The sequence below is a fragment of the Leopardus geoffroyi genome, chromosome D3 (assembly GCF_018350155.1).
Source record: "Leopardus geoffroyi isolate Oge1 chromosome D3, O.geoffroyi_Oge1_pat1.0, whole genome shotgun sequence".
Lineage (NCBI taxonomy): Eukaryota > Metazoa > Chordata > Mammalia > Carnivora > Felidae > Leopardus > Leopardus geoffroyi.
In genome coordinates, this window is record NC_059339.1 from 44,085,843 (window position 1) to 44,098,204 (window position 12,362).

The 12,362-nt window shown below is 36.1% G+C and overlaps 1 protein-coding gene across 8 annotated transcripts in view; it reads left to right on the plus strand.

Annotated features, from left to right (window-relative positions):
• GREB1L (GREB1 like retinoic acid receptor coactivator) overlaps window positions 1–12,362 on the plus strand; it is a 283,759-nt gene that overhangs the window by 178,965 nt on the left and 92,432 nt on the right. For 5 of the 8 annotated variants that reach the window (XM_045458577.1, XM_045458582.1, XM_045458578.1 and 2 more), the window contains one exon: window positions 11,962–12,090. The exons of 2 other annotated variants lie outside the window; for them this stretch is intronic. In XM_045458577.1, the coding sequence (XP_045314533.1) occupies window positions 11,962–12,090 (129 nt within the window). Of the gene's footprint in view, window positions 1–11,961; window positions 12,091–12,132; window positions 12,319–12,362 lie in introns of those variants that run through there. One more of the 8 variants, XM_045458585.1, reaches the window with a different exon arrangement.

A 12,362-nucleotide genomic window follows, 5' to 3' on the forward strand; every position in this document is an offset into this window, starting at 1 on the left:
GTCATTTATATTGTTTTCAAACAGTGCAACAATGAATAACCTCAACATGTATTATTTCTCACATGCACATAAATACCAAGGAATTACTGGGTCAAACATGTACTCATTTGTAATTCCTATAAATGCTGTAAATTACTTTCCATGGAGATTCTACCAGTACATGTGTGTCAGTTTGTATTTCCATAGCAGCTCACTGACAAAGTTTATTATTGAACTTTTGGATGTTGTCAATCTGTTGGGTGAAATATAATATCTGAGTGTGGTTTTAATTTACATTTTCCTTGTTGACATCAAGCATCTTTACATTTTTTAAAAAGCTATTTACATCTTCTTTGTATGCACTGAAAGTTCCTTTACCTTGACTTGTGTCATAGTTTGGGTTCTGCTGGAATAATAACCCAAAGAAAAGATTTGGGTGCCAGTGGTTTATTTGGGAAGTGATGCCTGCAAGCAGGAGTAAGCCAACCTAAGAGTGTATTTTCTGTGTTGTTGCTATAAACCAGGAGGGTTGGAATCTACCAGGTTTTCTAAGAAGCATGCAGAATGCCTCCCAGAATTATCCTTCCAAAGAATGGAAGGCTAGGACATTTATTCTTAGTCCTTCGTTAGTTGAGGGCTGCCCCAGAGGTGTCATAGTTCTTCACACTTCTGGACCATAACATAGGGCTCAGAGCTTGATGGCCTTGGAGAAGCCCTTGAGATAAAAAGCTCAAAGAAGCTAGATATAAGCTTGAGGTAAGATGCTGCCCCAGGAATTGGAGCTTACATAGAACTGTCCACCATAGCACCTGCTGAAATCAAAGGTGGGCCAAAGGGATGTGGTATGGGGCAACAATGTATCTCCAACAGTAATCTATTTCTTATTGACTTCTGTTGATAGGAGCATAGTGTAATTGTAAGTTATAAATATTATCCCTGGTTTATAATTTTGCTTATACTGTTTTTAAAATAATAGCTTTATTGAGATATAATTCATATATCTTACAACTTACCCATTAAAAGTATACAATTAATGGTTTTTAGTATATTTGCAGAATTTTACAGCCATCACCACAATAAATTTCAGAACATTTTCATCCAAGAGAAACCCTGTATCCATTATCAGTCATTCTCTATTTCAGTCCTCTGCTCCCAGCCCCTGGGAACTACAAATCCACTATTTTTATGAATTTGTCTATGCTGGGCATTTCATATAAATGGAATCATACAACATATGGCCCTTTGTGATTGGCTTCTTTAATTTGGCATATTGTTTTCAAGGTTCATCCATAGTTCAGTATGTATCAGTACTTCATTCCTTTTTGCTGCTGAAAAAAATCCCATTTTATGGATATACCGTATTTTATTTATCCATTTATCAGTTGATGGACATTTGGATTGTTTCTGCTTTGAGGCTATTATTAATGATGCTGCTATGAACATTTGTGCACAGATTTTTGTGCAGACATATATTTTCCCTTGTTTCTCATTTCCTACCTATGAGTAGAATTTCTGGGTCATATGGTAACTGTATATATCCATTTGAGGAACTGTTTTCAAAATGTCTGTACCATTTTATTTACATTCCTACTAACAATGTGTCAGGGTTCCAGTTTCTCCATATCCCCACCAATAGTCTTTACTGTCTGTCTTTTTTTTTAGTTTAGGCATTCTAGTGGGCATGAAGTAATATCTCATTGTGCTTTTTTTTTTATAAAGCATTTTTATTTTTTTTAATATTTATTTATTTTGAGAGAGAGAGCATGAGTGGGGGAGGGCTAGAAAGAGAGGGAAAGAGAAAATCCGAAGCAGGCTCCACATTGTCAGCTGAGAGCCTAACGTGGGGCTCAATCTCATCAACTGTGAGATCATGATCTGAGGCTGAAATCAAGAGTTGGATGCTGAACTGATTCAGCCACCCAGGCACCCCTCATTGATTTGTATTTCTCCATTGGCTAATCATGAGTTATTTGTTTCATGCACTTGTTGGTCATTTGTGCATCTTCTTTGGAGAAATGTCTATACAAATCATTTGCCCATTTTTTAGTTGAGTTATGTATCTTTCTAATTTGAGTTGTAAGGGTTTTCTATACATACTCGATACAAGTCCTTTATCAACTACATGAGTTGCAAATATTTCTCCCACTTGATGGGTAGTCTTTTCACTCTCTTGATGGTGTCCTTTGAAGCACAATTTTTTTTTCGTGAAGTTCATTTATTTTTTTCTTTCGTTGCTTGTGCTTTTGGTGTCATATGTAAGAAACCATTGCCTAATCCAAGGCCATGAACATTTACTCTTATTTTCCTTCTAAGAGTGTTATAGTTTTATTATTTTTTAAGTTTTTATTTAAGTAATCTCTACACCCAATGTGGAGCTTGAACTCACGACCCTAAGATCAAGAGTTGCACAGTCTACTGACTGAGCCAGCCAGCTGCCCCTGAGAGTTACAGTTTTAGCTCTTACATCTAGTTGTTTTTGGTTAATTTTTTGGTTAACTTCTGTATATGGTGTGAAGAAGAGGTCCAAGTTTATTCTTTCGCATGGGGATTTCCAGTTGTCCCATAATCATTTGTGAAAAGACTGTTTTTTTTACCTATTGAATTTTTGTAGCACCCTTGCCAAAATTTAATTGCCTGGGGTACCTAGGTGGCTCAGTCAGTTAAGTGTCTGACTTCAGCCCAGGTCATGATCTCACAGTTTGTGGGTTTAAAGTTCATGGATTTGAAACCCACATCAGTCTCTGCACTGACAGCTCAGAGCCTGGAACCTGCTTTAGTTTCTGTGTCTCCCTCTCTCTCTCTGCCCCTCCTCCACTTGTGCACTCTCTCTCTTAAAAATAAATAAACCTAAAAAAAATTTAATTACCCATAATATGCAATGACTTATTTCTGGACTCAGTGCTATTCCATTGATCTGTATGTCTACCCTTTTGTCAATGCCACCCTGTGTGTTAATTGTAGCTTTATATGAAGTTCTGAAATGATGAACTGTGAATCCTCCAGTTTTGTCTTTCTTTTCCAAGACTGTTTTGCTATTCTGGGTCCTTTGCACTTCCAAATGGATTTTATGATTAGCTTGTCAATTTCTGCAAAGAAATTAGCTGGAATTTTGATATGGCTTGCACTGGAATTTTAGAACAATTTGGGGAATATTGCCATCTTAACAATAATAAGTCTTCTGACCCATGAGCATGAGATGTCTTTCAATTCTTTTAAAATCTTTAAAAAAATTATTGATAATGTTTTATAGTTTTCTTAGTATAAGTTTTGTAGTTCTTGTGTTAAATTTATTCCTAAGTATTTAATTTTTCTGATGCTACTTAAATGGAAGAAGCTTTTTCTTAATTTTACTTTTGTATCGTTTATTACAAGTGCGTGGAATACAGTTGATGAATGTATCTTGATCTTCTATCCTGCAATTTTGGTGAACTCATTTATTAACCCTAGTAGTTTTGTAGTGTATTCCTTAGTATTTTTTTTTATCCACTTCATTTGAGTTATATAATTAAATGTCTGTATGCCAAGGCTGCCATAACAAAATATCACAGACTGAGTGGCTTAAACCACAGAAATTTATTTTCTCAAAGTTCTAGAGGCTGCAAGTCCAAGATCAAGGTACAGTAGGGTTGGATTTTCCTTGGCTTGCAGATAGCTGCCTTCTTCCTACATTTTCATATGGCCCTTCCTCTGTGTGTATGTACATCCCTGGTGTCTCTTCCTCTTCTTATAAGAACACCAGTCAGATGAACACCCAGCCCTCATGACCTTCTTTAATATTAATTACCTCTTTAAAGATGCTATCTCCAAATTCTGTCACATTCTTTATATATATATTCTCTATTTTTTATTTGAGAGAGAAAGAGAGAGAGAGAGGAAGAGAGGCAGAGGGAGAGGGGTAGAGGGAGAGAGAATGAATCCTGACACAAGACTCAATCCCATGACCCTGGGATCATGACATGATCCAAAATCAAGAGTCAGATGCTCAACCAGCTGAGCCACTCAAGTGCCCTAATACTGTCACATTCAAAGGTACTAGGCATTAAGGTTTCAACATATGAGTTTTTGGGGGGAGGGAACAAAATTCAGTCTGTAATAATGGCATAGAAAGTTGCCAGTGATACCCTCTTGTTCATTTTTTATTTTAGTAATTTACATCTTTTCTTTTTCTTGGGCAATCTAGCTAAAAGTTTGTCAATTTTGTCTACTCAAAAAACAAACTTGGTTTTGTTAATTTTTGCTCTTGTTTCTCTGTTCCCTACTTCACTCATTTCTGCTGTAGTCTTTATTATTTCCTTTCTTCTGCTTACTTTGAGTTTAGTTTGCTCTTCCTTTTCTAGTTTTTTAAGATAGAGGTTAGTTATTTGAGAGCTTTCTTCTGTTTTGATATAGGCACTCAGCGATAAATTTCCCTGTGAGCACTTCTTTAATGGCATCTCATAAGTTTCCATATGTTGTGTTTTCATTTTCATTTATCTTTTTAAAAAATGTTTATTTATTTATTTTGAGAGAGAGAGAGAACGCACACAAGTGGGGGAGGGCAGAAAGAGAATCCCAAGCAGGCTCTGCTCTGCCAGTGTAGAGCCTGATGCTGGGCTCCATCTCATGAACCACGAGATCATGACCTGAGCCAAAGTCAGATGCTTAACTGACTGAACCACACCAGCATGCCAATCTTTTTTTTTTTTTAAGTTCATTTATTTATCTTGAGTGACAGAGAGAGAGAGAGTTGGCGAGGGGTAGAGAGAGAAGAAGAGAGAGAGAATCCCAAGCAAGCTCCATGCTGTCAGTTCAGAGCCTCAGGCGGGGCTCAAACTCATGAACCGTGAGATCATAATCTGAGCTGAAGTCGGACACTTAACCAACTGAGCCACCCAGGCACCTCTCATTTTAATTTATCTTAAAGTGATATCTAGTTTCCCTTGTGATTTCTTCTTTGACTTATTGGTTATTTAGGATTGCCTTGTTTAATTGCCACATATTTGTGAATTTTCAAATTTCCTTCTGTAATTGATTGCTCATTTGAGGCCATCGAGGTCAGAGAATGTAGTTTGTAGGATGTAATTTCCTTTAAGTTTATTGAGGCTTATTGTATCATCTAACATATTGTCTATACTCGAGAATTTTCCCTGTGCACTTGAGAAGAATATGTATTCTGCTTTTGGTGGGAGAATGTTTTATTGCTTTCAGTTAGGTCTAGTTGATTTATAGTGTTCAAGTATTCTGTTTCCTTGTTGATCACCTCCCTACTTTTTCTATTCATTATTGAAAGTGGCATATTATAGTCTCAATCGATTACTATTGAATTGCTTATTTCTCCCTTCAATTCTGTCAGTCTTTGCTTCACGAATTTGGGGCTCTTTTTAGGTGCATGTATGTTTTTAATTTTTATGTCTTCCTAGTTAATTAATCCTTTTATCAATGTAAAATATCCTTTTTTTTCTCTAATAACAATTCTTGTCTTAAAGTCTATTTTTTTCTGATACTAGTAAGGCTACTCCAGTCCTCTCTAGCTATTGTTTGCATGGATATAGTATGTTTTGTCATACATATTTTTTTTAATTTTTATGTAGCTGAATTATATATATAAACCTTTTTCTTTTTTTTTATTTAAAAAAAATTTTTTTAACGTTTATTTATTTTTGAGACAGAGAGAGACAGAGCATGAACGGGGGAGGGTCAGAGAGAGAGGGAGACACAGAATCTGAAACAGGCTCCAGGCTCTGAGTGGTCAGCACAGAGCCCGACGCGGGGCTCGAACTCATGGACCACAAGATCGTGACCTGAGCCGAAGTCGGCTCCTTAACCGACTGAGCCACCCAGGCGCCCCTATATAAACCTTTTTCTAATGGGTTCTGTGTTTTGAACAATAGTTTGCCCTTTTCCATTTTAAGGTGATAACTCTTCCACGTTGTGTCTTATTATTTCTATATCTTCAGTTTTTGAATTTATATCTATTGTCCATTTGACTTTGTTTGGTGCTTAGTCTTAAGATGTGGGTCCATCTTAACTTTTTTCTTGTATATCCAATGGCCTCAATACAGTTTATTGAATGGGTTCATCTTCATTGTGGCTTTGAGCTACTTTTATCTTATATAAATTCTCTTGTGTATTTGCATCTATTTCTTACTGCCTTTTTTTGTTATATTATTCTATTTGTCTACTAATGCACCAAGACTACAGTATTTATTGACTGAGGTTTTATAAGCCTTATTATGTCATCATATTAGGCTCCCCTCATTTCTCTTATTTTTCAGAATGTTTCCAGCTATCCTTGTGTGTTTCTTTTTTTCCTTATCAACATTACATCAATTTACCTACTTTATAAACATTCTAAGAATTCTAGTAGTTATTCTAATAATATCTAAACCCATTGGTATTTCTAGGATCACATTAAATTCATAAATTAACCTAGCTTGATTTCATCTTTTTTAAAGTTTATTTATTTTGAAAGAGAAAGAGAGAGCATGCATGAGTGGGAGAGGGGCAGAGAGAGAAGGAGAGAGAGAATCCCAAGCAGCTCCATGCTGTCAGCACTGGGCCCAATGCAAGGCTTGATCTCATAGACCATGAGAGCATGACCTGAGCCAAAATCAGGAGTCAGATGCTTAACCAACCGAGCCACCCAGCTGCCCCATGACTTAATCTTTTTGACATTGAATATTCCTGCTCAGAAACTTGGTATATCTTGACATTTGTTCAAGTCTATTTTCATGATATTCAGAAGTAAATATTTTTTAATTTTTAGAAATCTTTAATATGAAAAGTTAAAATACATATAAAAATAGACTAGCAATCAACAAAACTAAAAGGCAGCCTGTGGAATAGGAGAAGATATTTGCAAAGGACATATCTGATAAAGGGTCAGTATCCAAAATATATAAAGAATTTATAAAATTAAACATCTAAAAAATGAATAATCCAGTTGAAAAATGGGCAGAAGACATGAATAGACATTTTTCCAAAGAAGATATACAGGTGGCCAACAGACACATGAAAAGATGCTCATCATCATGTATTATGAGGGAAATGCAAATCAAAACTACAATGAGATATCACCTCACACCTGTCAGAATGGGTAAAATCAACAACACAAGAAACAACAGGTGTTGGTGAGGATGTGAAAAAGGAGAACCCCACATCCACTGTTGGTGGGAATGCAAACTGGTGCAGCCACTGTGGAAAACAGTATGGAGGTTCCTCAAAAAGTTAGAAATTGAACAACGCTAAAATCCAGTAATTACACTACTAGGTATTTACCCAAAGAATACAAAAATACTAATACAAAGAGATACATGCACCCCAGTGTTTACAGCAGCATCATCTCCAAAGCCAAATTATGGAAACAGCCCAAGTGTCCATCAACTGATGAATGAATAAAAAAGATATGATGTGATATGTATATATATATATATATATGATATATATGATATATATATCATATATATCTTTCATATCTTTTTTCTATGATATATATGTCATAGAATATTACTCAATGATTAAAAAAATGAAATTTTGCCCTTTGCAATAATATTGATGGAGCTGGCCAGTATTATGCCTAATGAAGTAAGTCAGAGAAAAACAAATACCATATGATTTCACTCATGTGGAATTTAAGAAACAAAGCAAACAAGTAAAGGGGAAAAAAGAGAGAGAGAGAGAGAGGCAAACCAAGAAACAGACTCTAAACTCTAGAGAACAAACTAATGGTTGCCAGAAGTGGGTGGGTGGGGGAATGGGTTAAATAGGTGATGGGAATTAATGAGTGCATATGTTTTGATGAGTACTGGGGGTTGTATGGAAGTGTTGAATCACTATATTGTACACCTGAAACTAATATTACACTGTCTGTAACTAACTGGAATTTAAATAAAACTTAAAAAAAAATAGACTAATATTATGAACCAAAACCATAGACCAAGCTTTAAAATTATGATCACATGAGTGGCAGAGCATTTGACTGCAAAATTATGAGCACATGGCCAATATTATTTAGTCTTATTTCCTTTCCCCTTCCTTCCCTCAATATTTTACTTTAAAATTTTTTTTAATGTTTATTTATTTTTGAGAGAGAGAGACAGAGGGTAAGTGGGGGAAGGGCAGAGAGAGAGGCAGAATCTGAAGGCAGACAGAATCTGAAGCAAGCTCCAGGCTCCAAGCAGTCAGCACAGAGCCTGATGTGAGGCTTAAACCCATGAACCATGAGATCATGACCTGAGCTGAAGTTGGACGCTTACCTGACTGAGCCACCCAGGTGCCCCTCTTCCATCAGTATTTTAAAACAAATCCTGACTATAGAAAGCTTGTGAAGGAAATTGAAGAAGATACAAAGAAATGGAAAAACATTCCGTGCTCATGGATTGGAAGAATAAATATTGTTAAAATGTCAATACTACCCTAAGTAATCTACACATTCAATGCAATCCCAGTCAAAATTGCACCAGCATTCTTCTTGAAGCTAGAACAAGCAATCCTAAAATTTGTATGGAACCACAAAAGACCCCGAATAGCCAAAGTAATATTGAAGAAGAAAACCAAAGCGGGAGGCATCACAATCCCAGACTTTAGCCTCTACTACAAAGTTGTAATCATCAAGACAGTATGGTATTGGCACAAAAACAGACACATAGACCAATGGTATAGAATAGAGACTCCAGAATTAGACCCACAAATGTAGGGCCAACTAATCTTTGATAAAGCAGGAAAGAATATCCAATGGAAAAAAGACAGTCTCTTTAACAAATGGTGCTGGGAGAACTGGACAGCAACATGCAGAAGAATGAAACTAGACCACTTTCTTACACCATTCACAAAAACAAACTCAAAATGGATAAAGGACCTGAATGTGAGGCAAGAAACCATCAAAACCCTAGAGGAGAAAGCAGGAAAAGACCTCTCTGACCTCAGCAGCAGCAATTTCTTACTTGACACATCTCCAAAGGCAAGGGAATTAAAAGCAAAAATGAACTACTGGGATCTCATCAAGATAAAAAGCTTCTGCACTGCAAAGGAAACAATCAACAAAACTAAAAGGCAACCGACGGAATGGGAAGAGATATTTGCAAATGACATTGGATAAAGGGCTAGTATCCAAAATCTACAAAGAACTCACCAAACTCCACACACGAGAAACAAATAATCCCATGAAGAAATGGGCAGAAGACATGAATAGACGTTTCTCTAAAGAAGACACCCAGATGGCCAACAGGCACGTGAAAAGATGCTCAATGTCACGCCTCATCATGGAAATACAAATCAAAACCACACCGAGATACCACCTCACACTGGTCAGAGTGGCTAAAATGAACAAATCAGGAGACTATAGATGCTGGCAAGGATGTGGAGAAACGGGAACCTTGTTGCACTGTTGGTGGGAATGCAAAGTGGTGTAGCCGCTCTGGAAAACAGTGTGGAGGTTCCTCAAAAAATTAAAAATAGATCTACCCTATGACCCAGCAATAGCACTGCTAGGAATTTACCCAAGGGATACAGGAGTGCTGATGCATAAGGGCACTTATACCCCCATGTTTATAGCAACACTTTCAACAATAGCCAAATTATGGAAAGAGACTAAATGTCCATCAACTGACTAACAGATAAAAAAGATATAGTTTATATATATACAGTGGAATACTACTTGGCGATGAGAAAGAATGAAATCTGGCCATTTGTAGCAATGTGAATGGAACTGGAGAGTATTATGCTAAGTGAAATAAATCAGGTGGCAAAGGAGAGATACCATATGTTTTCACTCTTATGTGGATCCTGAGAAACTTAATAGAGGACCAGTGGGGAGGGGAAGGGGGAAAAAAAAGTTACAGAGAGGGAAGGAGGCAAACTATAAGAGACTCTTGAATACTGAAAACAAACTGAGGGTTGATGAGGGGTGGGGGAGAGAGGAAAGTGGGTGATGGGCATTGAGGAGGGCACCTGTTGGGATGAGCACTGGGTGTTGTATGGAAACCAATTTGACAATAAATTATATATATATATATACACACACACACACACACACACACACACATATATATAATAAGAAATAAATTAAAATGTATTACAAAAATAGATTTGACCTTACAGATAATTGTAAACGTGGCTCTGGTAAAATAACTGGAGAAATGACACTTTAGGTGTGCAAATGAATGCAATATGGTTAACATAAAATGATGGTTTTTGCTTGGAACAATTGTGCTAAAACATGCAATAAAGCAGGTTTGATAATAAATAAATAAATAAATAAGCAAGTAGATGAAACAAATCCCGGACATTATATTAAGAAGTTTCGGAAAGTTTTCTCCATATAGTTTTGTACATTTCTTATTAAGCTTATTCCTAGGCATTTATCTATTTATTGTTGTTTATATATATGAAGACTGATTTTTGTACATTAATTTTTTTCCTTTTCATTATTTTAAAAATATTGGTCTGTGCTAATTTGCATTCAGTGATTTGAAAAAGTAAGGTAAATCACAACCCTTCATAATTGATCAACTACTTTTCACCTATATGTTTACCTGGACTATTAGAAATATGCTAAAATTATAGGTATAAACCACTATAGTAAGTTACTAGCCTTGTTCCAAACAATACAATTGTGGCCCAAAACATAATGACTAACCTATATAATAGCACATCAAACTCCCCTAGGATTCCTATCCTATAAGACATAAAAAACTGTCTTCAGTTTTCTGCAGTGTTGTAATGTATATGCAGTTGCTGGCCTCTATTCTTCCTATAGACCTTAAAATTGCTCCTGGGTGGTAAGTCTGGCCCCCAGAGAGGCACATTAACTCTTTTAAGCCAGTAGAAAACTCAATTTTTTTTTTTACTTTTTTTAGTTTTTGAGTTTTTTGAGCCATTCAAAACTCAATTTTTTGAGTTCTTATGAGGAACACTGATTAGATGTATCAGTAATCACATTGTATACAAATGCTATCTTTTAGATAATTCCTAATGTAGTACCATCAATATCCTGTTCTTTAGAACATTTTTTTTCTTTTCTAATTTTCACAATCCCTTTGACCCTTGCTGGTACTAATTGATTAAGCTTTCTGGTAGAGTAGAGTCACTGATTGGGGGTCTATACTTATTTTGGAAAACTCTATTTGGCTTTGGTCTTTATATCCCCCATGGCCTGTTTCTGAAATGGCATGTGTTTTTTCTGAGCTGCATTATTTTCTGAATCCAAATGGGAACCACCTTTTGGATGTACCTAGCATTATATAGGTAAATTAATTCAAGTTTATTCCAAAAGTTAAAGCAAACTCCTTCAGCGAAAGTACTTCTTCCTACATTGCAATGACTTAGTTTGCAGAACAACTTTTAAATAACAAACTCATCTGAATAGAATTAAATATATTTAATTAAAATACAACTTTAAGGGGAACTGTGAAGATTTTTTTTAATGTTTATTTATTTATTTATTTATTTATTGTAGGAGAGAGAGAAGGGGAGAGAGAGAGAGAGAGAGAGAGAGAGAGAGAGAGAGAGAGAGAATCCCAACCAGGTTCTACACTATCAGCACTGAGCCTGCCTCGGGGCTCGTTCTCACGAACTGTGAGATCATGACCTGAACTGAAGTCAAGAGTCAGACATAAGCCGACTGAGCCACCCAGGCACCCCGAGATAGTTTTAATATGGCACATAATGATATCCTTGATGCCACGTCATGTGACTTTGACCAAGTTAAATGACTACTACTCCTTAAAGTAATACTACCTATCTCATTGAGTTTTTATAGGAACTCAGTGAATTGATATATTTAAAGTACATATACTAGTACCCAGCACATAGTAACTTATAGTGTTTGTTAAATACATACAAAGAAAGTGAAACCTAAATACAGAGAAAATGACTTTCTTAAAATAGGTCAAAGATAAAACTGGTATTTTACAATCTGCTTTCTCTCATTTCTTTCTTGATGAATTAACTTTCTTCCTGCATGTAAAATAGTTTCTAATTTGAACAACCTGTTTCATTTTCAAGATTCACCGATTCTCAGTCCAGCTAATTCTGCAATCAATTTAAGTGGAGCTCAGGACCTGACCCGGAATAAGAATGTTGTGAAGCCACTGGCTTTATCTTTGCAGGTTGTAGGGAAGACTTTTGCTGCAGGTGATGTTTTCCTCATTTATATTTCTTTGGTAAATACATAGTCTATAAAAGATTTATGTGAAATCCAGTTGACAATTTGCTACAAGAAAACAGAAGCTCTTTTCCTTCCAGCTGAAGACAGAAGTGGGGCTGTCTCTAATATTGTATTATTATACAAAGCTTTGTGTTCTCTGTGCTCCAACCAGAAGAGTCAAGGAATGACATTTGGCACATGGGAAGACAGAGCAGGTTGGTTTTGTTCAGCAAACATTTCTTGGGTACCTGCTATTTTG